Below are 24,531 nucleotides of genomic sequence, written 5' to 3' on the forward strand. Positions count from 1 at the left end.
ACGCGAGCACCCTTCCGATGCTCGCGGTCATACACAGGACGTAAATGTACGTCCTGGTGCGGGAAATCCCGCCAAACCAGGACGTACATTTACATCCGTGGTCGTTAAGGGGTTAATGAAAATTTGTCAAACACCTGAGGGGTATAGTTTCCAAAATTGGGTCACATGTGGGTATTTATTTTTTTGCGTTTATGTCAGAACCGCTGTAAAATCACCAATTTAGGCCTCAAATGTACATGGTGCGCTCTCACTCCTGAACCTTGTTGTGCTCCCGCAGAGCATTTTACGCCCACATATGGGGTATTTCCATACACAGGAGAAATTGTGTTACAAATTTTGGGGGTCTTTTCTTCCTTTTACCGTTTGTGAAAATAAAAAGTATGGGGCAACCTTTACACTACATCTTTTTACACTAACAGGCTGGTGTAGCACCCAACTTTTCCTTTTCATAAGGGGTAAAAGGAGAAAAGGCCCCCAAAAATTTGTAGTGCAATTTCTCCCGAGTACGGAAATGTGGCCATATGTGGCCCTAAACTGTTTCCTTGAAATACAACAGGGCACCGAAGTGAGAGAGCGCCATTCGCATTTGAGGACTAAATTAGGGATTGCATAGGGGTGGACATAAGGGTATTCTACGCCAGTGATTCCCAAACAGGGTGCCTCCAGCTGTTGCTAAACTCCCAGAATGCCTGGACAGTCAGTGGCTGTCCAGAAATGCTGGGAGTTGTTGTTTTGCAACAGCTGGAGGCTCCGTTTTGGAAACACTGCTGTACAATATGTTTTTCATTTTTATTGTGGGGGACAGTGTAAAGGGGTGTATATGTAGTGTTTTACCCTTTCTTTTGTGTCAGTGTTTTCAGGGTACATTCGCACTGGCGTGTTATGATGAGTTTCCCGCTAGGAGTTTGGGCTGCGGCAAAAAATTTGCCGCAGCCCAAACTTGAAGCAGGAAACTTACTGTAAACCTGCCTGTGTGAATGTACCCTGTACATTCACATGGGGGGGCAAACCTCCAGCTGTTTCAAAACTACAACTCTCAGCATGCACTGACTGACCGTGCATGCTGGGAGTTGTACTTTTGCAACAGCTGGAGGCACACTGGTTGGAAAACCTTCAGTTAGGTTCTGTAACCTAACTCAGTATTTTCCAACCAGTGTGCCTCCAGCTGTTGCAAAACTACAACTCCCAGCATGTACTGATCACCGAAGGGCATGCTGGGAGATGTAGTTATGCAACAGCTGGAAGTACGCAACTACAACTCCCAGCATGCCAAGACAGCTGTTTGCTGTTTGGGCATGCTGGGATTTGCAGTTTTGCAATATCTGGAGGGCTACAGTTTATAGACCACTGCACTGTGATCTCCAAACCGTGGACCTCCAGATGTTGCAAAACTACAAATCCCAGCATGCCCAGACAGCAAACAGCTGTTTGGGCATGCTAAGAGTTGTAGTTTTGCAAGATCTGGAGGGATACAGTTTAGCGACCACTGAATAGTGGTCTCAGACTGTAGCCCTCCAGATGTTGCTAGGCAACTTACCAATTTCCGTAGGATCCAGGGAACCATCCTCTTCTGCTGCACGACATCGCTCGCAGCCTCCGGATGGGTAAATGGATCTTCTGCCCCCGGTCCTTTGTCGGTTCCCCGAAAACGAAAATTAACCCCCCCCCCCCGCCTCCGATCTGCTATTGGCGGTCGCGTCTAGACCACCAATAGCAGGGATAGGAGGGGTGGCACCCCTGCCACCTCACTCCTATCCCTTCAGGGGGATCGTGGGTGTCTTAGACTTAGGTGTCTTATATTCCGGGTCGCCAGGGTCACCATAGACCCGAATGACCCGGAATTGGCGCATATCGCAAGTGTGAATTCATTAGCGATTTGCGCCGATCACCGACATGGGGGGGTCTGATGACCCCCCCTGGGCATTTGCGTAGGGTGCCTGCTGATCGATAACAGCAGGCACCCCGGTCCCGCCCGGCGGGGACCGAAATTCCCACGGGCGTATGGATACGCCCTGGGTCCTAAAGGGATTAAACCTAATTTACATTTCAACCCATGATGGTGTCATGCTAAGCAGACCACATTATAAAAGTGCTGAACCCTGTGATGTAGAACTGGCGGACTATCTGATGTGTATACTGGACTATCTGATGTGTATACTGGACTATCTGATGTGTATACAGGACTATCTGATGTGTATACTGGACTATCTGATGTGTATATTGGACTATCTGATGTGTATACTGGACTATCTGATGTGTATATTGGACTATCTGATGTGTATACTGGACTATCTGATGTGTATACTGGACTATCTGATGTGTATACTGGACTATCTGATGTGTGTACTGGACTATCTGATGTGTATACTGGACTATCTGATGTGTATACTGGACTATCTGATGGGTATACTGGACTATCTGATATGTGTACTGGACTATCTGATGTGTATACTGGACTATCTGATGTGTGTACTGGACTATCTGATGTGTATACTGGACTATCTGATGTGTGTACTGGACTATCTGATGTGTATACTGGACTATCTGATGTGTATACTGGACTATCTGATGTGTATACTGGACTATCTGATGTGTGTACTGGACTATCTGATGTGTATACTGGACTATCTGATGTGTATACTGGACTATCTGATGTGTATATTGGACTATCTGATGTGTGTACTGGACTACCTGATGTGTATACTGGACTATCTGATGTGTATACTGGACTATCTGATGTGTATATTGGACTATCTGATGTGTATACTGGACTATCTGATGTGTATACTGGACTATCTGATGTGTATACTGGACTATCTGATGTATATACTGGACTATCTGATGTGTATACTGGACTATCTGATGTGTATACTGGATTATCTGATGTGTGTACTGGACTATCTGATGTGTATACTGGACTATCTGATGTGTGTACTGGACTATCTGATGTGTGTACTGGACTATCTGATGTGTATACTGGACTATCTGATGTGTATACTGGACTATCGGATGTGTATACTGCTCTATCTGATGTGTTTATTGGACTATCTGATGTGTGTACTGGACTATCTGATGTGTATACTGGACTATCTGATGTGTATATTGGACTATCTGATGTGTGTACTGGACTATCTGATGTGTATACTGGACTATCTGATGTGTATACTGGACTATCTGATGTGTATACTGGACTATCTGATGTGTATACTGGACTATCTGATGTGTATACTGGACTATCTGATGTGTATAATGGACTATCTGATGTGTATACTGGACTATCTGATGTGTATACTGGACTATCGGATGTGTATACTGGACTATCTGATGTGTATACTGGACTATCTGATGTGTATACTGGACTTTCCTCATCGTCCCTCTGGCAGCACAGAAGGGATATTCTTAGTTCGCCATCCCAAATCAGGACCATCCCCTAGAATAAAACTAATTAACATAATTACTGGGCTGGGCCAGAGGCCCTATGTAGGTACCCAGGACATACTGCACCTTGTGTTTTTTTTAGTCCTCCTTCCAGATGTGGATCATCCCTACTTCCAAGAGTATTTCTTAGCCTTGCGGGGTCTCGGCTACTACTATACCAGTGCGGGGTCCCTGGTTGTTTATCGGATACCAGTGCGGTGTCCTGGTAAAGAGTTAAGGCCGGTGCGGGGTCTCTGGCCTGGTCACCACCAGTGCGGTAGTTCTGGTAAGTGACGTTTTTTTAGTAGGGTCATTGCGGGGCTCTGACCTGCTATACAATACAGTAAGCCTGAGTGGAGTCACTGTGGGGTCTTTGGCTTCAGTGTAGCAGTCTTGCTACCGCTGGAGTCAATGCGGGGCATCAGACTCACGTTATATCAGCAGATGTGTATAATGTAGTTACAATTGGGCCGGTATTATGCGGCCTTCTGTGGCTATTCCTTTACTGTATTAGGATTCTAAGTACTCAGTGTGTTTTCTCACCTGTTAGGTCCTTCTGCTGTCCGGAGTACGGCTCGGTCCCGGCTGTTCTAGCTTACTCAGCTCTTCTGCTAGTGCGCTTCCTGCGTGCAGGGATTTGTGCGCGCGCTTCCTGTACAGGGCAGGGTACGGGGCGCGAGGCTCCAGCTGTTTTCCTTGTACTGCTGGAAGATGCGCGCTTGTGACGTCACCGGTGTGGTCCAGCGCTGCGGGGGGCCGGCGCCAAGTCCTTATCAAGCTGGTTCCTGTGCTGCCTCAGTCTCTTTGAGCTGGGCAGCCGGGTTCAGGTTCTGATAAGGTAGGTTAAGGGCTCAGTTGCACTATTTTCACAGTTGCACAATCGCAATAAAATACTCAGTTGCGCCTTTTATATGCTCTTTTCCCAGATGTCGTCTGAGAGGAGTGCTACATCTGGGAAAAGAATCTCAAAGTCCAAGCATAGGTGCTGCATGGCCTGTGAGCAACCGTTACCCGACGATTGTCCGTATGAGGATTGTGATCGCTGTGCTTCAAAGAAAAAGGCTGCGACAGTAGTTAAAGTTAAGAAATGCATTAGCTGCCTACAGAATCTGCAGGATGGATGGCCGTCAAACCTATGTGAGGTGTGTGCGCCCCCAGAAGAATCGCCAACCTTGGCTTCTGAGGCAAAATCTTTTTTCTCTTGGTTCCGTCAAAAATATGCGGACGACAGCGTGGCTGTGCAGCTTGGGTCTAAAAAAGCGAAGCGGCCTAGAAAGGAGTCTTCTTCCTCTGATTCCTCATCAGTGTCTCCTAGACCGAAACGTGTCGGACATAAGAGAAAGAGGAGCAAGAGGTATGCAAAAAAATTATTGTCATCCTCCTCTGTTGAGTCAGCTTCTTCTGTGGCAGGACCTTCCAACAAAAAGAAAAGGAAGAGTTATAAGAAGAAATATTCTTCTTCATCTTCATCGGAGTCGGAATCTTCGGAGTCCTCCTCAGATACTGAATTTATTACTGAGGATTTCTTCCTGTTTAAGAAAGAGAATGCGGAAGGTCTAATTAAGAAGGTGAAAGGCTGTGTGGAGTCTGGAAGACATGAGAAGTCCAGCCAGGATAAGGAAGCATTATTTTACTTCCCAAAAAAGAGGGCGGCTGTGCTCCCTGGGCATCAAGTGCTTGATAGCATTATGCAGAAAGAATGGAAGAAGCCGGACAAACGGCTAGACCTCGGGTCAAGATTCAAGGCAATGTACAGACTGGATCCGGCGATCTCAGAAGAATGGGATCAGCCAGCAGGAGTGGATCCGGCCATTGCCAGGGTTTCAAAGGATTCTTTTTTCCCGGCAGAGGAGTCCATCCTGTTAAAAGACCCGATGGATAGAAAGGCTGACATGTTCCTGAAGAGGTCTCACATTAATCTAGCCTCACTTAGTAAGGCCGCTTTATCTTCAGTGCCGGTGTCCAGGGCGTTGAGGTTGTGGCTGAGTCAGCTTTCTCAGGATATACAGTCCGGAGTGTCCAGACAGGAGTTGATGCATCAGCTTGCATCAATGAAGTCTGCTGCGGAATATCTTTGCGATTTTTCCTTAGATGCCTTGAAGATCACAGCTTGAAATATGTCCATCGCTAATTCCACTCGCAGGGCAATTTGGTTAAAACCTTGGTCGGGAGATAATTCATCTAAGTCTCATTTTTGTGCCTTACCATTTCAGCCGGGCAAGCTTATCGGTAAACGTCTTGACAAGGTCCTGAAACAGAAGAGCAGGGATAAGCAACTTGCTTTACCACAGTCCTTTCGGAAGCCTTTCCGTAAATTTCAGGGCCAACGCTCAAGAACTGGTTTTCATAAGAAACAGTTCTATAAGGGAAAGAAGTTCCAGCCAAAGTACCAGGACAGGAACAGGAAGAGGCAGACAGGAGCCGCTAATGTCAAACCGGAGTTCTGACGCCAGAACCTTGGATCTGGTGGGAGCAAGATTGCTGCAGTTCTCCAGGGAATGGGAGACTGTGACATCAGATCCATGGGTTCTTCGGATTGTTCGTATGGGCTACGCCCTAGAATTGTTACACATGCCAAGAGACAGAGTTCTACTAAACAAGGAACAGGATCAGAGAGTCCTCTCTCTCCTTTCAGAGTTCCAGCAGAAGGGTGCACTGGAGCCTGTTCCCCCCGAAGAAGAATTCCTTGGGGTATACTCCCGCGTATTCCCAGTGCCAAAGCCGGATGGCAGATGGCGTCTAATTATAGATCTTCGATATCTCAACAAGCATCTCCAGAAATCAAAATTCAAAATGGACAATATCAGGTCCCTCTACAGTATTGTCCAGAAGGGGGATGTAATGGTTTGTCTCGACCTGAGGGACGCATATCTCCATGTCCCAATCAAGGTAGAGCACAGGAAATTTCTCAGAGTGGCTGTACAGTCGAAACAACGGATTCTCCATTACCAATTCCGAGCCCTGCCCTTTGGATTAACAGCTGCACCAAGGGTATTCACAAAACTGGTGGTAGTGCTGGTTGCCTTTCTCCGTCTACAAAAGATTCGCATTGTGCCATATCTAGACGATTGGCTGATCATAGCCAGCAGCCCAGAGGTCTTGAAGGAACATCTTCGGATCTGTTTGAAGTTATTACAGGATGTGGGGTTCCTTGTGAACTTTCAAAAGTCCAGACTAATACCTTCGTCTCGCACTCAGTTTTTAGGTCTAATTGTGGACTTAACACAGATGAAAATCTTCTTGCCGGAGGAAAAGATTTCCCACATAAGAAATGCTGTTTTGGGATTATATCACAAGCCAAGAGTGTCCGTAAAAAGGGCTATGAGTATTCTAGGGTTACTGACAGCAACCATCGAGGCAGTGCCTTGGACAAAGGCGCACTTCAGAGAATTGCAGAGCGAAATTCTCAGTATGTGAAACAAGGATTGGACGTCTCTAGCATCCTGCATTACGGTGTCTGCCAAGGTGCGTCTAGGTCTTCTATGGTGGACGGTCAGAGAAAACCTGTGCCAGGAAAAAAATTTCATAATCATGCAGCAAATATCGATCACCACAGATGCCTCTGCCATCGGGTGGGGTGCCCATTTAGGGGAGAGGTGGATCCAAGGATTGTGGTCAAGAGAAGTAACGTCAAGATCCTCAAATTTTCGAGAGTTACTGCCCATATATTTGGCCCTGCGCCACTTCGAGTATTATGTCAAAGGAAGATCGGTGTTGGTAAGGACGGACAATGCAACAGCAGCTTTTTATGTGAACAAGCAGGGAGGCACACGGTGTCTTCCCCTGCAGAAGCTTTGTGCCAGGATCATGGTCTGGGCGGAGAAAAGTATAACAGAATTGAAAGCGGTTCACATCAAAGGAGTCCTGAATCAGCAGGCAGACCTATTTAGTCGGGAAGCTCTCTTACCAACAGAATGGTCCCTAAATCCAGTTTATTTCAGAAACCTTGTGGAGAGATGGGGTTACCCGGAACTGGACCTAATGGCAACGAGGGACAATCGTCAGTTAAAGAGGTTTGGCTCTCTAAGGACATGGGATCGTCCGGAAGTTCTGGATGCATTTTCCATTCAGTGGAACAGGAGGTTCCTCTACATTTTTCCACCACTACCAGTGCTGCCGAGGGTCCTCAGCAAGATTTTGATAGAGCATCCTACAGTGATCCTTGTGACATCCTTTTGGCCCCGCAGAGCGTGGTTTCCAGTAGTTCTGCAACTGGCGGACGGGGACTTCTTCAGGTTCCCAGAAGTTCAAGATCTGCTTCTACAGAAAGGATTCCAGCATCCGCATCCAGAGAAGTTGCATCTTGTGGCCTGGTTCCTGAGAGGGAAAGATTGATGCAGCAGGGCTTCTCAGAAGAAGTAGTGGAGACCCTTATGTCTTCCAGAAGGTCATCTACTAACTTTGTGTACTCCAGATTATGGAAGAAATTCCAGAATTGGCTCAGTCAGTCTAGCTGTCACATTTCGGTTAGAGCCATTCTGCAGTTCCTGCAAGAAGGGTTTGAGAAGGGGCTGAAGCCTAACACACTTAAGGTACACATGACAGCAATCAACGCTATGACAGATGGGAGATTTGCTGGAGAACCACTCATCACCAGGTTTTTTAAGGCTCTAGGCAAATTAAGACCCTCCGTACGTACTCCGGTGGCACCCTGGGACCTAGGCTTAGTATTAAATGCTTTAACCAGAACTCCATTCGAGCCCATTGAGGATGTCGACCTTAAGTGGCTGTCAATGAAGTTGTTATTTCTCATCGCTGTAACGTCAGCTAAGAGAGTCGGAGAACTCCAGGCTCTCTCTTCTAGAGAGCCTTACCTCAGGATTCTACCAGAAGGGGTAAAGTTGAGAACATTGCCTTTATTCGGGCCAAAGGTGGCCACAGCTGCTAACATCAATAGGGAAGTGTTTCTGCCCGTCTTCCATCCGGATCCTGGTTCTGAGGAGCAGCAGAGGTTGCATTGTTTGGATGTAAAAAGAGCATTATCCTGTTATCTGCAGAGAGTACAGGAGTTTAGAAGGGAAGAGAATCTGTTTGTCTTGCCTGGAGGAGTCAACAAGGGAAAAAATGCCTCGAAGGATACACTAGCCAGATGGATCCGAACAACAATTTTAGAGGCATATGCTGGTGAGGGAAAAGATCCCCCAGCACCATTAAGGGCGCATTCAACGCGATCCACTTCCACCTCGTGGGCCGAGAGAGAAGAAGTACCATTAATGGACATTTGTAATGCAGCGTCCTGGTCTTCAGCCTCGACCTTCGCAAGACATTACAGGCTGGATTGTCAGAACCCGAGCCCAGCCTTCAGCATCGGGGTATTGTCTGCGGCATGTAAGGAATAATCCCCCCCTTTGGTTTCTATTTTAGATCCCTTCTGTGCTGCCAGAGGGACGATGAGGAAAGTGGGTATTTTACTTACCGTAATTCTACTTTCCTCGAGTCCCGAAGGCAGCACAATACCCACCCAATAAATAAGTTTGTTTTGCAGTCTATCGGTCTATTTTATTACACAAGATGCAGTATGTCCTGGGTACCTATATAGGGCCTCTGGCCCAGCCCAGTAATTATGTTAATGAGTTTTATTCTAGGGGATGGTCCTGATTTGGGATGGCGAACTAAGAATATCCCTTCTGTGCTGCCTTCGGGACTCGAGGAAAGTAGAATTACGGTAAGTAAAATACCCACTATCTGATGTGTGTACTGGACTATCTGATGTGTATATTGGACTATCTGATGTGTATACCGAACTATCTGATGTGTATACTGGACTATCTGATGTGTGTACTGGACTATCAGATGTGTATACTGGACTATCTGATGTGTATACCGGACTATCTGATGTGTATACCGGACTATCTGATGTGTATACTGGACTATCTCATGTGTATACTGGACTATCTCATGTGTATACTGGACTATCTGATGTGTATACTGGACTATCTGATGTGTATACTGGACTATCTGATGTGTATACTAGACTATCTGATGTGTATACTGGACTATCTGATGTGTATACTGGACTATCTGATGTGTATATTGGACTATCTGATGTGTATACTGGACTATCTGATGTGTGTACTGGACTATCTGATGTGTGTACTGGACTATCTGATGTGTGTACTGGACTATCTGATGTGTATACTGGACTATCTGATGTGTATATTGGACTATCTGATGTGTATACTGGACTATCTGATGTGTATACTGGACTATCTGATGTGTATACTGGACTATCTGATGTGTATATTGGACTATCTGATGTGTATACTGGACTATCTGATGTGTATACTGGACTATCTGATGTGTATACTGGACTATCTGATGTGTATACTGGGCTATCTGATGTGTATACTGGACTATCTGATGTGTATACTGGCTTTCTGACTCTGTCCCAATGGCAGGTGTTAAGAGAAGGATGAGACATGTTTTTTTATTTATATATTTATTAAGAATAATACACAGGATAAATGTCCGTCCTCGGCTCCCGGCTGTAGTCATAGGCCTCAGTCTTCACTATTCTACAGGATGGTTCTGTTCCGGGTCCGGTATCTTGGTCCTCAGGCTGACGTTAATGTCATTTCTGGAAATCTTTACTGACAAATGCTGTAAATCTGTATAGTGGGTCACATGGTATAAGGTGACGCCGCAGAATCCCAGGTATTCAGCCACCATGACGGGGACATACATAATCTCCTCGCAGTGTCCGGTGCACAGATCCGTATAGAAGGAGACCTGACCGACACTGAAGAGCAGCAGCACCACAGAAGTCACTAAGGTGGAGGCCAGCCTTATATGGCAAACAATCCGGCTGCTGTATGACCTTTTGTATAGGAATCCAGCTTGGCACACATTATATATGGCTCCACAAATAAATGCCATACCTGAGCTGATCCTGTGTATTGTAGGATTGTTCCCCATAGTAAATACGGCATTCAGGGCTGTTCCTATGCACATGATGCATCCTAAGGTAAACAAGATCTTCTGGTAAATCCTAAAATGCTTCGCAGATGGTTCAGAGCGCAGGAACATAAATCGGTGCTGCAGGTAGGTGACGGCAACTCCTATGATGGGTGCACCAAAGAACACCACCTTATATATTATCCACTCAGAATATCCTACAGCCGTGTCACTGATAAACGGCTGTCTGTTATGTCCTAGGGCGATGGTCAAGGTGACAAGAGTGCTGAGGCCCAAAAGGTTCCATGTGACCCAAAGGATAGGCAAGAACCCTAATCCCTGGATCTCCATGGCACAAAGAAACAACACAAATCGCTGAGATAAAGGAAAGATTCGCTAAGCAAAAGCCGCTGTCTCTGTCCAACTCTCTCTGTGTAATCAGATTGTCAGGCGGGGTTTTCTATAGGCTCGGAACTCGATGATGTCACATCTGTGATGTCATTCTTTGGTTCATCTCGGTAACACCATCATGCTGCATACTGATTGGTCCTCAGTGTTGTAGATCTTTATGCAGACAATCCTGGCATCACATTTGCTGATATTTAGTGTTTCTACAGTCAAATAAAACTAGTAATGGCTGAATCCACATTTCAACAGGGTTTTCCAAAATCTCTTCCAACATGAATTCATCTGAATATAACCTTATGTGTCTGTAATTCTGCCAATTCTCTTCTTTTACTACAAAGGTTAATGTTTTGTCAGATGTACAACATATAAAAAGGTTTTTAACATTTCTGTGACTGCTCATTGGTTAAAAAACAAACACAAAACCATTGCAGATGGGGTTGTACTTGGATATATTTGTACATTTGTAGATGTCCATATTATATTTTATTGTTTTCTGTGTAAAGTCCAATACAAAGAAAATATGTTGAAAAAATTCTGCACTTTTCTTTCTTTCTTTTTTTTTTTTTTTAAAGCTCTTTTGTTCGACGCCGCGCCGTTTAGGAGGCGGCGTCTCGGACTGGCAAAGAGGGGGTTAAATAAAGTTAGAAGAAAAAATAAAATAAGGAGCTGGAGAAATAGGGGGGAGGCGGAACCTAGAAGGGTAGGAGGACAGGGATAGGCTAGGTTAACAGGAAGGGGAGGAGGAGTAATAGGGGATAAAATGTGTTGCTGAGGCTTGCGGCTTCCTCTTTGTGGAGTCCCCGGCAAGTGTGAAGATTCCCGCCCACCCACCCCTTTTACGTTCTGTTTTGGTATAAAAAGAAAAAATTGTAATAGTTGGTATAAAAAAAAAAATTATGTTAATTTGTGTCGGTGTTCTATCCCTTGGTTATAGGTGGGTCCCGTGGAACTTTTAGGGCTATTCGGCTGAATGGTTCCTGTTGGGTCGCTGTGACCTTGGGATCTGGTGATGTGGAGCGGGTTGTGGTTTGGTTCCCGTTTTAATGTTGTTCTCTTTTAAGTCACAGAGTGGCGGAGGAGAAATTTGGAGGAGATTTTCCTGGAGAGTAGAGTGTGATGCCCGTCGAAGAGGGCGGCCGGCTGACCGCTTACCTCTGAGAGTGTTCAATCAGAAGTTCGGATATAAATGGTTTATATTAATGGTTATTAAATAAACGCTGTGGCCGACCCCCAGTTGTCCAGCAAAAGCAAGAAGTGGTCAGTGTTTTTATTATATCCAGCGAACAGTTAGAAACATAAATAAACTGAAGGTCACCTATTGTTAGTCTAAAAGAAACCAAGAATATGTCCGTACAATGCTTTTCTAACATACATATTATTACAACAGTTCTTTGGGTCAGCTGATTGACAGCCCTTCTTTAGTTACACAATATACCTGTATCTTGGCCCCCATAGACATCACATGGTAACAGTACCTACTGCGTCCATCGGTTTCATGGCCGTCCTGTGGGGGCTACACAAGACCACGTTCACCCCCTTTTCTTATGTTTATAATTAAAAGTTTGTTAAAAAAAATTGTGGAAGGAAAACAAATTAAATTAAACTCAACCGGTCTCAGGTAGCCCCCCCCCCCCCCCTCCCGGGGACATATTTACCATAGAGACGGTATTGGGGTCTTTCACTATGGAATAACAGCACGTGTCTCATTGGTCTGTGTAGATTACTGAGGGCTGGTGCGCTCCTATATTTGCAAATAACTATAAAAATGTGCAGTTTAACCTCTTAAGGACCCAGGACGTACGGGGACGTCATCGCACCCTGGGCTTTAAGGACACAGGACGTCCCCGTACGTCCTGGCGATTTCCGATCCCTGCCGTGCGCCGGGCAGAGATCGGAACGGCATGTCTGCTGATATTCTTCAGCAGGCATGCCGTGCAAATGCCGAGGGGGGTCCCGGGACCCCCGCATGTCGGCGATCGCCGGAGATCGCTTGCGAAATCACGCAAGCGATCTTCGTCGATTCGGGTCATTCGGGTCACTTGTGACCCGATGACCTGGAAATAAATGGTGATCGGCAGTGTACAATTACACCGCCAATCACCTGCAGTTGCTGGGTAGCGGTAACAATACTGTCACCGCCCCAGCAACGCTGCTATTGGCCGGCGATCGTCCGGCCAATAGCAGAGCAGCAGAGGAGGGGTTAACGGTCCCTTCCCGCTGCTGGACCCGCTGTTTTCGTTCAGTCAGCGGGTGCAGCAGCAGGAAGAGGACCGCTGATCCCCCCTCAGAGCTCCGGAGCCCCTCAGGAGCCGTAGAATAGGGAAAGCTGAGTGCAGGGACAGGTAGGAGCAAATAAGTAACACAGTGTAATAAAAGTTAAAAAAAAAGTTTTAAAAAAGTTTAAAAAAAAAGACCCCCCCCCCTCCCACCGACCCCCTAATAGGTCCCCAAGGGTCCTATTAGGATCTGATCCCGGACCCCGGGTCCTATTAGGGGTTCAGGGAGCTTCGTGCGCCACCCCATTTTTTTTTTTTTTTGGGCCACAGCTTTTTTTTTTATATTACTGTTATTACACTTTTTACACACAGCACCACACAGTACATACAGTACAGCCCCACCCCCGCACACACACCCTCCCTCCCGCCAACGTAGAAAAAAGGCGATGGCCCGCCGGGCATTTTCGATAGCGGAGGCTAACGCTTTTTTAGCCTCCGACTCCGAATCTGCCAGTGAGGACGATGAAGATCCAACTTTTTTGTGTTCTTCATCGCCCTCCTCATCATCAAGTAGTGATGATGAGTCCCCTGTACGGCGGCGGAGACGCCGCCAGGCGAGGCCACGCACCCCCCATGAGAGTGACCCAGTGGCCGACACTAGTATGAGTGGCAATGCCGCTCGTAATAGGAGTCCGGCCCCCCAGACAAGTGCAGCGGAGCCCCCTTCCGCTGACCCTGTCTGGAGCCCCCCAGAGGATTATCAGCCACGGATTCCTGAGTATGTTGGCGACTCAGGAATCCGGATTGACACGGCTGGGTTCACTGATCTGGACTTTTTAAAGTTTTTTTTCAGTGACAGCCTGGTCAATCTAATGGTGGAGCAAACGAACTTGTACGCCCAGCAGTTCATTGCCCACCACCCCGATTCCTTTTTGGCCAGGTCCAATGAATGGTGTGCCATTGATGCAGCGGAAATGAGGACATTTTGGGGCCTCACGCTGCATATGGGCCTGGTCAAAAAAACAAGTGTCCGTCATTACTGGAGCGGGGACTTCCTATACCAGACCCCGCTTTACAGTATGGCGATGACACGGAAGCGGTACGAGGCGATTCGGAAATGCCTGTATTATGCAGATAATGAGGCATGTCCGCCCCGAGGTGATCCCACCCATGATCGGCTTTACAAAGTGAGGCCGGTCATCGATCACTTTGGGGCCAAATTTTTGGAGGCCTACGTACCGCTCAGGGACCTCTCGGTAGATGAGTCTCTCATCAGTTTTAAGGGGAGACTCATCTTCTGCCAGTATATTCCCTCAAAGCAGGCGCGGTATGGCGTGAAGCTCTATAAACTCTGCGAGAGTACCTCCGGGTACACTTGCAGGTTTAGAGTATATGAGGGACGAGATTCCCGTATTGAACCCCCAGATTGTTCCCCCACTCTGGGTGTTAGCGGGAAAATCGTTTGGGACCTTATGCACCCATTGCTGGATAAGGGTTTCCGCCAGATCCACGTCCGCTTGTGGGACCGTGCGGAAGAATCAGAGAGGCCTCCCTCTAAATTTTGTTAAGACGCCTATCCCCAAGGGTGAGTCCCGTGCCCTGACCCATGATAACCTGTTGTTGGTCAGGTATAAGGATAAGAGGGATGTCCTTATACTCACCACTATTCATGGGAATGGCAGCACCCCTGTCCCTGTGCGAGGTACCGCGGGACCGGTCCTCAAGCCCGATTGTATTCTGGACTACAATCGGTATATGGGGGGAGTTGATCTCTCTGATCAAGTCCTCAAGCCATATAACGCCATGCGGAAAACACGGGCATGGTACAAAAAAGTTGCGGTCTACTTGGTACAGGTTGCCATGTACAACGCTTTTGTACTATCCCAGTACGCTGGCAACACAGGGACATTCCTCCAGTACCAAGAAGAAGTCCTAAGGTTCCTAATCTTTGCTGACCGGGAAAGAGCAGGCCGGACTTCCCAAGGGTCTGGAGTTATAGGCGCCAGGATTGTCCCAGGCCAACACTTTCCAGGTGAGATCCCCCACAGTGGAAAGAAGGGGCGATCCCAGAAAAAATGCAGAGTGTGTTACAGGAGGGGGACTCGGAGGGACACCAGGTACCAATGTGACACTTGCCCAGATAATCCGGGCCTCTGCATAGGCTGCTTCAGGGAGTATCACACTTCCATGGAGCCCTAAATTTTCCCTTTTCATTTACATTTTCCATAATTTGACCAATGTACCAAGTCCAGAGTACATTCCAAAATATAACCCCCATAAATCACTAAATTGCCCCAAAAAAACTGAAAAAACAAAAAACCTGATAAGACCTCTGGGGGTATTTTTTCAAAAATGGGTCATAGGTCACTGAGTCACTATCATTGGGGACTTTTTATGTTGCCTCAAATGCGCATCGCTCTCTCTCCACCTGAGCGGGGTGCGCATTTGAGGCAACAGGTTAGGGATGGCCACACACATCACATTCCCAGAATGATGACTCAGAGCATAGGGTTTGGGGTGGGCATATTTTTTTTTAGTTTTGGCTATGCTCTGGGTCATCATTCTGGGAACATATCTTGTTTTATTATTTTATGATTTATAGTTTTCTGGCCCACTGTACCCCATATTACGGGCCTCTGTACCCCACCTGTCTACCCAAGTTACGGCCCGTTTTCCCCCATAGTGTTCCCCTGTTTTAGGGCTCAGTGCTCCCCCCCATTAATGCTCCTTGAGTGGGGATCCTACATCCTGGCTGCTATAATAAGCTCAAGGCCCCTGACTGACTTCCCACTCTAAGACCTGGTGTGCACCCGCGGAGCAAAAATCATAAAAATTAGGGTATGTACTTATTCCAAAGAAATGTATTTACAAATTTTGGGGTGTCTTTTCTGCTATTAAACCTTGTAAAAATTTTAAATTTGGGGGAAAACCCACATTTTTGTGAAATTTTAATTTTTTTATTTTACATATGCAAAAGTCATGAAACCCCTGTGGGGTATTAAGGCTTACTTTACCCCTAGTTACGTTCCTCAAGGGGTCTAGTTTCCAAAATGTGATGCCATGTGTTTTTTTTTGCTGTCCTGGCACCATAGGGGCTTACCAAATGCGACATGCCCCCCCCCCCCCCCATTTCAGCAAAGTTTGCAAATGTGACTCCTTCTCTTCTGAGCATTGTGGCACTCCTGCAGTGCACTTGATGTCCACTTATGGGGTACCTCCATACTCAGAAGAGATGGGGTTACAAATTTTGGGGGGTATTTACTGCTATTAACCCTTGCAAAAATGTGAAATTTGGGGGGAAACACACATTTTAGTGAAAATTTTTTTTTTTTTAATTTACATATGGAAAAGTAGTGAAACCCCGGTGGGGTATTAAGGCTCACTTAATTCCTTGTTACGTTCCTCAAGGGGTCTAGTTTCCAAAATGGTATGCCATGTGGGGTTATTTTGTTGTTCTGGCACCATAGGGGCTTCCTAAATGCAACATGCCCCCCTAGCAAAATTTGCTCTCAAAAAGACAAATATTACTCCTTCTCTTCTGAGCATTGTAGTTCGCCCGTAGTGCAGTTAAGGGGAACTTATGGGGTACCTCCATACTCAGAAGAGATGGGGTTACAAATTTTGGGGGGTATTTACTGCTATTAACCCTTGCAAAAATGTTAAATTTGGGGGCAAACACACATTTTAGTGAAAAAAAATAAATTTACATATGGAAAAGTCGTGAAACCCCTATGGGGTATTAAGGCTCACTTAATTCCTTGTTACGTTCCTCAAGGGGTCTAGTTTCCAAAATGGTATGGCATGTGGGGTTATTTTGTTGTTCTGGCACCAAAGGGGCTTCCTAAATGCAATATGTCCCCCAAAAACCATTTCAGAAAAACTTACTCTCCAAAATCCCCTTGTCGCTCTTTACATAGACATATGAGGTATGTGCTTACTCGAGAGAAATTGGGCTACAAATACAAGTATAAATTTTCTCCTTTTACCCCTTGTAAAAATTCAAAAATTGGGTCTACAAGAACATGCGAGTGTAAAAAATGAAGATTGTGAATTTTCTCCTTCACTTTGCTGCTATTCCTGTGAAACACCTAAAGGGTTAAAATGCTGACTGAATGTCATTTTGAATACTTTGGGGGGTGTAGTTTTTATAATGGGGTCATTTGTGGGGTATTTCTAATATAAGGACCCTTCAAATCCACTTCAAACCTGAATTGGTCCCTGAAAAATTGTGATTTTGGAAATTTTGTGAAAAATTGGAAAATTGCTGCTGAACTTTGAAGCCCTCTGGTGTCTTCCAAAAGTAAAAACTCGTCAATTTTATGATGCAAATATAAAGTAGACATATTGTATATGTGAATAAAAAAAAATAATATTTGGAATATTCATTTTCCTTACAAGCAGAGAGCTTCAAAGTTAGAAAAATGCAAAATTTTCAAGTTTTTCATCAAATTTTGGGATTTTTCACCAAGAAAGGATGCAAGTTACCAAAAAATTTTACCACTATGTTAAAGTAGAATATGTCTCGAAAAAACAATCTCGGAATCAGAATGATAACTAAAAGCATTCCAGAGTTATTAACGTTTAAAGTGACAGTGGTCAGATGTGCAAAAAATGGCCGGGTCCTGAGGTGTAAAATGGCTGGGTCCTTAAGGGGTTAAACAAGGTAATAGGTAATTTCCCATTGGCCTCCTGAAATGCTGCTATGAAGGAAGGTTTGGGTTACACCTGGAATCTATTACCTCCAAACTGAGATGAGGAAATGTAAATGGAGACGTGAATGGCCCTGTTTATTATGTTTATTTATACTGTAAAATATATTGTAATCTGCGCTGCATTTTGGATCCACATATTATATCAAAACTCAAGAGTCTCAAAGAAAAGCGATAAAAAGACCAGGGAAGAGGGGCGTAGGAACCCTCACAAATCTGGGGGATAGCATTTTAATTGGTTGTTTTGCAAGGGCGGAGCCACAAAGGACCAGAGGGAGTGGAACCATGCAATGTTGGGTGACGCTACAAAATTGAGCTTCAGGCTTCTCAGCACAGGTACCTTCAGGGAGCAGTGAATTCAGGAGACCGGGATCTGTCAGGACTGTGGGAGGTCAGGATCTGTCAGGACTGTGGGAGGTCAGGATCTGTCAGGACTGTGGGAGGTCAGGATCTGTCAGGACTGTGGGAGGTCAGGATCTGTCAGGACTGTGGGAGGTCGGGATCTGTCAGGACTGTCTGAGGTCAGGATCTGTCAGGACTGTCTGAGGTCAGGATCTGTCAGGACTGTGGGAGGTCAGGATCTGTCAGGACTGTGGGAGGTCAGGATCTGTCAGGACTGTGGGAGGTCAGGATCTGTCAGGACTGTGGGAGGTCAGGATCTGTCAGGACTGTGGGAGGTCAGGATCTGTCAGGACTGTGGGAGGTCAGGATCTGTCAGGACTGTGGGAGGTCAGGATCTGTCAGGACTGTGGGAGGTCAGGATCTGTCAGGACTGTGGGAGGTAGGCTGTGTGTGCGGTCAGGGCGGGGAGTTCTCTACAGCCTGTGTAGACACAAAAACACCTTAACGTCACATGGTGTACATGTATGCCCTGATCGCAGTACTAGTGTATGAAGTGCACTTACTTGCTGAGCGCGCTTCATTCCTGGTAAGTATTGACTGCAATTATCAGCAATCACGCCCCTCCCCTAATAAAAGTGTAAATCACCCCCTTTACCCAATAAAGTAATGTGGTGTCACTGCGTATGGAAATGTCCAAACTATTAAAATATAACGTCAGTGGTGTAAACATAAAAAAAATTCCAGAATTTCTGATTTTTGGTCACTTCAAGAAAAAAATTTATAAAAAGGATTAAAAAAAAGTTCCGGCAAAACAAAAATGGTGCAAAAACTAAAGATTATGGCACAAAATATGCCATACAGCCATATATAGGGAAAAAAGGGTTATAGGGTCAGAAAAGGAAAATTTTAAGCATACAAATTTTCACCCAAAAAGCTTTAATTTTATAAAAGTAGTAAGATAAAACAAAACCTATATAAATTGGGTATCATTGTATGGACCTACAGAATAAAGATAGTATTGTCTGTGGTAGAAGGGCTGACGTACGTTACCTTTATGAAATGGCGCACAGCATATGATCAATTTGTCTGAGCCATACACAACGAGGAGAAATGATCTCAGCACAGACAATTTTACACTGAAAGAAAAAGTGTCTGTGTTCTGTGCTGTGTGTGGCTGCATGCTGACCCTCTGCTGACCCTCTGCTGACCCCCTGCCGACCCTCTGCTGACCCTCTGCTGACCCTCTGCTGACCCTCTGCTGACCCTCTGCTGACCCCCTGCTGACCCCCTGCTGACCCTCTGCTGACCCTCTGCTGACCCCCTGCTGACCCTCTGCTGACCCCCTGCTGACCCTCTGATGACCCCCTAGAACTTCTTTATTTTTCCATATACACGGCTGTATGAGGGCTAATTTTTTGTGCCATGATCTGTAGTTTTAACATGTTTTATATTTTATTTATTTATATTTTTACTTCTGTGAAATGTGAAAAGAGGGTAAATTATTTTTTGGGGGAGGGGCCTATTCACATTCATTTAAACTCAGGGTGTGCTGGGAGTTGTAGTTGTGTACCATATAGAGAGACACATTAGAGTTGCAAGCCCCAACCTTTGACTCTCCAAATGTTGCAAAACTACAACTCCAAACATGTCCTAACAGTCAGGGCATGCTGGTAGTTGTAGTTGTGTACCCTACAGAGAGACCTGTTAAGGCAGTGTGTCCTTATGGGTTCTGGGGACTATGTTTAGGAGAAGGATCTGGCATCTATGTTTGGGGGAAGAGTGTGGTCTGGGGTCTGTACCCAGCCAAGCTGTCATGAGAGGGCAGCATGTTATATGTGTATGGTGGCTGGGGGGGGGGGTGAGCTGCAGATGGGGAGCAGAGCTCGGTGACGGTACCTTCAGCTTCCCTGTGGCGGCGGCTCTTTGTACACACTCCTGGCCGATGGCTCGGGGGAGGAGAAGCCCTGTCTTGCTCCAGTGGGCTCAGGCCGCCCCTCTGTTCTATGGGAATACAGAGGCCAGCCTGGCTGCTTGTTATTCGGCTGCTGTGCCTGATTAACAAGTGTCCTGACCTGCTGTGCCGGACCATAGCGCTTAGCGACACCCTCTGTATATTCCTGCCAATGCCCAGGGCCAGACTGGGTGTGAAAACCAGCCCTGGAAACAATTACATACCAGCCCCATAGTGCTGCGTCATTATACCAGCACGTCGTCATTTTCTTCTTCATAGGTAAACCAGGGGTAGACATCCTGCTGCCACTCCAGATGTTGTGGACTACACCTCCCATGATGCTTTGCAAGCCTTATTGGAGATGTAGTCCAAAACATCTGGAGAGTCGAAGGTTACCTACCCCTGCTCTAAACCAAAAATATATCATATTGCAATATATAAGACCATCACCCTAGTCTTTCTCCCTCAACCTTTTTACATTTCCTTCCCCACAAATATATAATATTAAAATATATAATCACCACAGCCCAAGTTGCCTAAATTTAGACCCCTACATAATATAATCTAAGAATGCCTCATATCAAATTCCCATGTCAGATCTTTCCCGTCCTCCACTGTTTCCTGAGCTCTAATACAATGCTGACTCCCCTCCTGAGCTCTAATACAATGCTGACTCCCCTCCTGAGCTCTAATACAATGCTGACTCCCCGCCTGAGCTCTAATACAATGCAGACTCCCCTCCTGAGCTCTAATACAATGCTGACTCCCCTCCTGAGCTCTTATACAATTCTGACTCCCCTCCTGAGCTCTAATACAATGCTGACTCCCCTCCTGAGCTCTAATACAATTCTGACTCCCCTCCTGAGCTCTAATACAATGCTGACTCCCCTCCTGAGCTCTAATACAATGCTGACTCCCCTCCTGAGCTGTAATACAATGCTGACTCCCCTCCTGAGCTCTAATACAATGCTGACTCCCCTCCTGAGCTCTAATACAATGCTGACTCCCCTCCTGAGCTCTAATACAATGCTGACTCCCCTCCTGAGCTCTAATACAATGCTGACTCCCCTCCTGAGCTGTAATACAATGCTGACTCCCCTCCTGAGCTCTAATACAATGCTGACTCCCCTCCTGAGCTCTAATACAATGCTGACTCCCCTCCTGAGCTCTAATACAATGCTGACTCCCCTCCTGAGCTCTAATACAATGCTGACTCCCCTCCTGTGCTCTAATACAATGCTGACTCCCCTCCTGAGCTCTGATACAATGCTGACTCCCCTCCTGAGCTCTATAACAATGCTGGCTCCCCTCCTGAGCTCTAATACAATGCTGACTCCCCTCCTGAGCTCTAATACAATGCTGACTCCCCTTAGCTCTAACACAATGCTGACTCCCCTCCTGAGCTCTAATACAATGCTGACTCCCCTCCTGAGCTCTAATACAATGCTGACTCCCCTCCTGAGCTATAGTACAATGCTGACTCCCCTCCTGAGCTCTAATACAATGCTGACTCCCCTCCTGAGCTCTAATACAATGCTGACTCCCCTCCTGAGCTCTAATACAATGCTGACTCCCCTCCTGAGCTCTAATACAATGCTGACTTCCTAATCTAATACACTGCAGATCCCCCTCCCCCTAATATACTGCTGATAACCTCCCCCTAATTCACTGCTGATCCCCCTCCCATCACCCTTAATACACTGCTGATCCCCCTCCTCTCCCCCAATACACTGCTGATACCCCTCCCCCTAATATACTTATTATCCCCTCCCGTAATACACTGCTGTCCCCCCCCCAATGCTGACCCCCCTCCTCTCCCATCCCCCCTAATACACTGCTGATCCTCCTCCCATCCCCCTTAATACAATGCTGATACCATCTCACCTAATACAATGCTGATCCACCCTCCCCCTAATACCATGCTGATCGCCCCTCCCCCTAATACAATGCTGATTCCCCCTCCCCCTAATACAATGCTGATTTCCCCCATCCCCCTAATACAATTGTGGTGTCCTGATACTGTATTTCATACTGTACCTTGGTTAGGGGTCCCCAAAGTCAGAGTTCCTAGGAACTGTGGGGGTCCGCTTCTCTAGTCATCCCGTAGTCACCCCTCATATGGTTAATATTCTGCTAAATTATATGTAAATGCTGTATATAATATGTATGCTTACCTGCATAGCGTTGCAGGACCCTAGTTCATGTGACTCGGGTTAGAACTCTATGGTAGGTAAAAGGACCTTTGGAGGTTCATGGGTCATGTGATCACCCATAATGCTTTGTAAAACTGATTGACAGATGGTCTGGGCCAATCCTAAAACGGCCAGCCCCTGCCCATATAAGGGAGCTTCAGCCAATAGACGCTCTCTTGGGTTGCTGACACTTCATGAGGACAGACCTCCGCAACTTACAACGACTACTACTAGACCACAGCCTGCCGGCCTCGGCCTGAAACGAAATAGTGAGTTCTTACAACTTCCCAGCTTATGCTAGCGAGACCTCTGGAACTAAACATACCCCTAAATCCAGTGGATCTATGCTTACAAAATCCTACTAATCAAAAGAACTTACAAAAGTCCCAACTATACATCAATCTCAGCTGCGCTGTACATAGACTTTGTTATAAAGACTGTTCCTGTTATCCCATGTTACAGAAAATCTTCAGTAAAGTTTCAGAAAGTTTTCAGCAAAGCTCTGGTTGTGGACATTGCATTTATTCTACATCTCCCTATCGCTTTTGGGAAGGGTGGCGATAGGCCAAGCATCACAGTATTAACCCTTACCCTGGTGTCACGACTGACAAGAGTTAATTATACCTGTGATATACCTTACAGCAACACCCCAACTGCCATACACTCCCCCCCCCCCAAGGCACCACACAATACTGATCACTCCCTCCCCAATATACAATGCTGACCCCACTCCCCTTCCATCCCCCCCAAAACACAGCTGTCACCCCCCTAATACACTGCTGATCCCCCCCCCCCCCTCCCATCCCCAGGGCCAGATTTAGGCTGCCTGGAAGAAGGAGCACTTCATTATGATGGCCCGCCCCCCCCCCCCCACCTGACAGTTCCCCCACATTAGGTGCAGTATAGTTCCCCCACATTAGGTTGTAGTTCCCCCAGATTAGGTGCAGTATAAGTCCCCGCACATTAGGTTGGCAGCACAAGTCCCCGCACATTAGGTTGGCAGTACAAGTCCCCGCATATTAGGTTGGCAGTACAGTTCCCCCACATTAGGTTGGCAGTACAAGTCCCCGCATATTAGGTTGGCAGTACAAGTCCCCGCATATTAGGTTGGCAGTACAAGTCCCCGCACATTAGGTTGGCAGTACAGAGCCCCCACATTAGGTGTGCAGTATAGTTCCCCCACATTAGGTGTGCAGTACAGTTCCCCCACATGAGGTGCAGTACAGTTCCCCCACATTTGGTGCAGTATAGTCCCCCACATTAGACTGGCAGTATAGTTCCCCACATTAGGTTGGAAGTTTAGTTCCCCACATTTGGTCTGCAGTATAGTCCCCCACATTAGGTGTGCAGTATTGTTCCCCACTTTAGGTGCAGTATAGCTCCCCCACATTAGGTGCAGTATAGTTCCCCACATTAGGCTGGCAGTATAGTTCCCCACATTAGGTTGGCAGTAAAGTCCCCCACATAAGGTTGGCAGTATAGTCCCCCACATTAGGTTGGCAGTATAGTCCCCCACATTACGTACAGTATAGTTCCCCCCATTAGGTGCAGTATAGTCCCCCACATTAGGTGCAGTATAGTTCCCCCACATTAGGTGCAGGATAGCTCCCCCACATTAGGTGCAGTATAGTTCCTCACATTAGGTGCAGTATAGCTCCCCCACATTAGGTGCAGGATAGTTCCCCACATTAGGTGCAGTATAGTTCCCTCACATTAGGTGCAGTATAGTCCCCCCACGTTTGGTGCAGTATGGTTCCCCCACATTAAGTGCAGTATAGTTACCCACATTAAGTTGGCAGTATAGTCCCCCACATTAGGTGCAGTATAGTTCCCCCACATTTGGTGCATCATAGTTCCCCAACATTAGGTGCAGAATAGTTACCCACATTAGGCTGGAAGTATAGTCCCCAAAATTAGGTGCAGTGTAGTTCCCCACATTAGGTGCAGTATAGTCCCCCACATTAGGTGCAGTATAGTCCCCCACATTAGGTGCAGTATAGTTCCCCCACATTAGGTGCAGTATAGTTCCCCCACATTAGGTGCTGTATAGTTCTCCCACATTAGGTGCAGTATAGTCCCCCCACATTAGGTGCAGTATAGTCCCCCATTTTAAGTGCAGTATAGTCCCCCATTTTAGGTGCAGTATAGTCCCCACATTAGGTGCAGTACAGTTACCCCACATTAGGTGAAGTATAGTTCCCCCACATTAGGTGCAGTACATTTCCCCCACAGACATACAGCTTTCAGCCATATACATTGAATGGCTGGAGGCTGTATTCTTGTTAACTGCCCCACTTCAGTATTACGACCACCGCTCCGGGGTCACGATCTACTGCTATGGCCTATTGGCCATAGCAGTAGGTCCCAGGACGGAGGCGGGGTGGTCGGAACACTGAAGATGA

At 46.5% G+C, this 24,531-nt stretch overlaps 1 protein-coding gene across 1 annotated transcript; it reads right to left on the reverse strand.

Annotated features, from left to right (window-relative positions):
* Window positions 1-9,927: 9,927 nt before the first annotated feature.
* Window positions 9,928-10,662, reverse strand: LOC130343849 (DNA damage-regulated autophagy modulator protein 1-like). Its single transcript, XM_056554390.1, has one exon. It carries the CDS (start codon window positions 10,660-10,662, stop codon window positions 9,928-9,930), a length of 735 nt encoding a protein of 244 aa, XP_056410365.1.
* Window positions 10,663-24,531: the final 13,869 nt, after the last annotated feature.

The sequence above is a fragment of the Hyla sarda genome, unplaced genomic scaffold (assembly GCF_029499605.1).
Source record: "Hyla sarda isolate aHylSar1 unplaced genomic scaffold, aHylSar1.hap1 scaffold_695, whole genome shotgun sequence".
NCBI lineage: Eukaryota > Metazoa > Chordata > Amphibia > Anura > Hylidae > Hyla > Hyla sarda.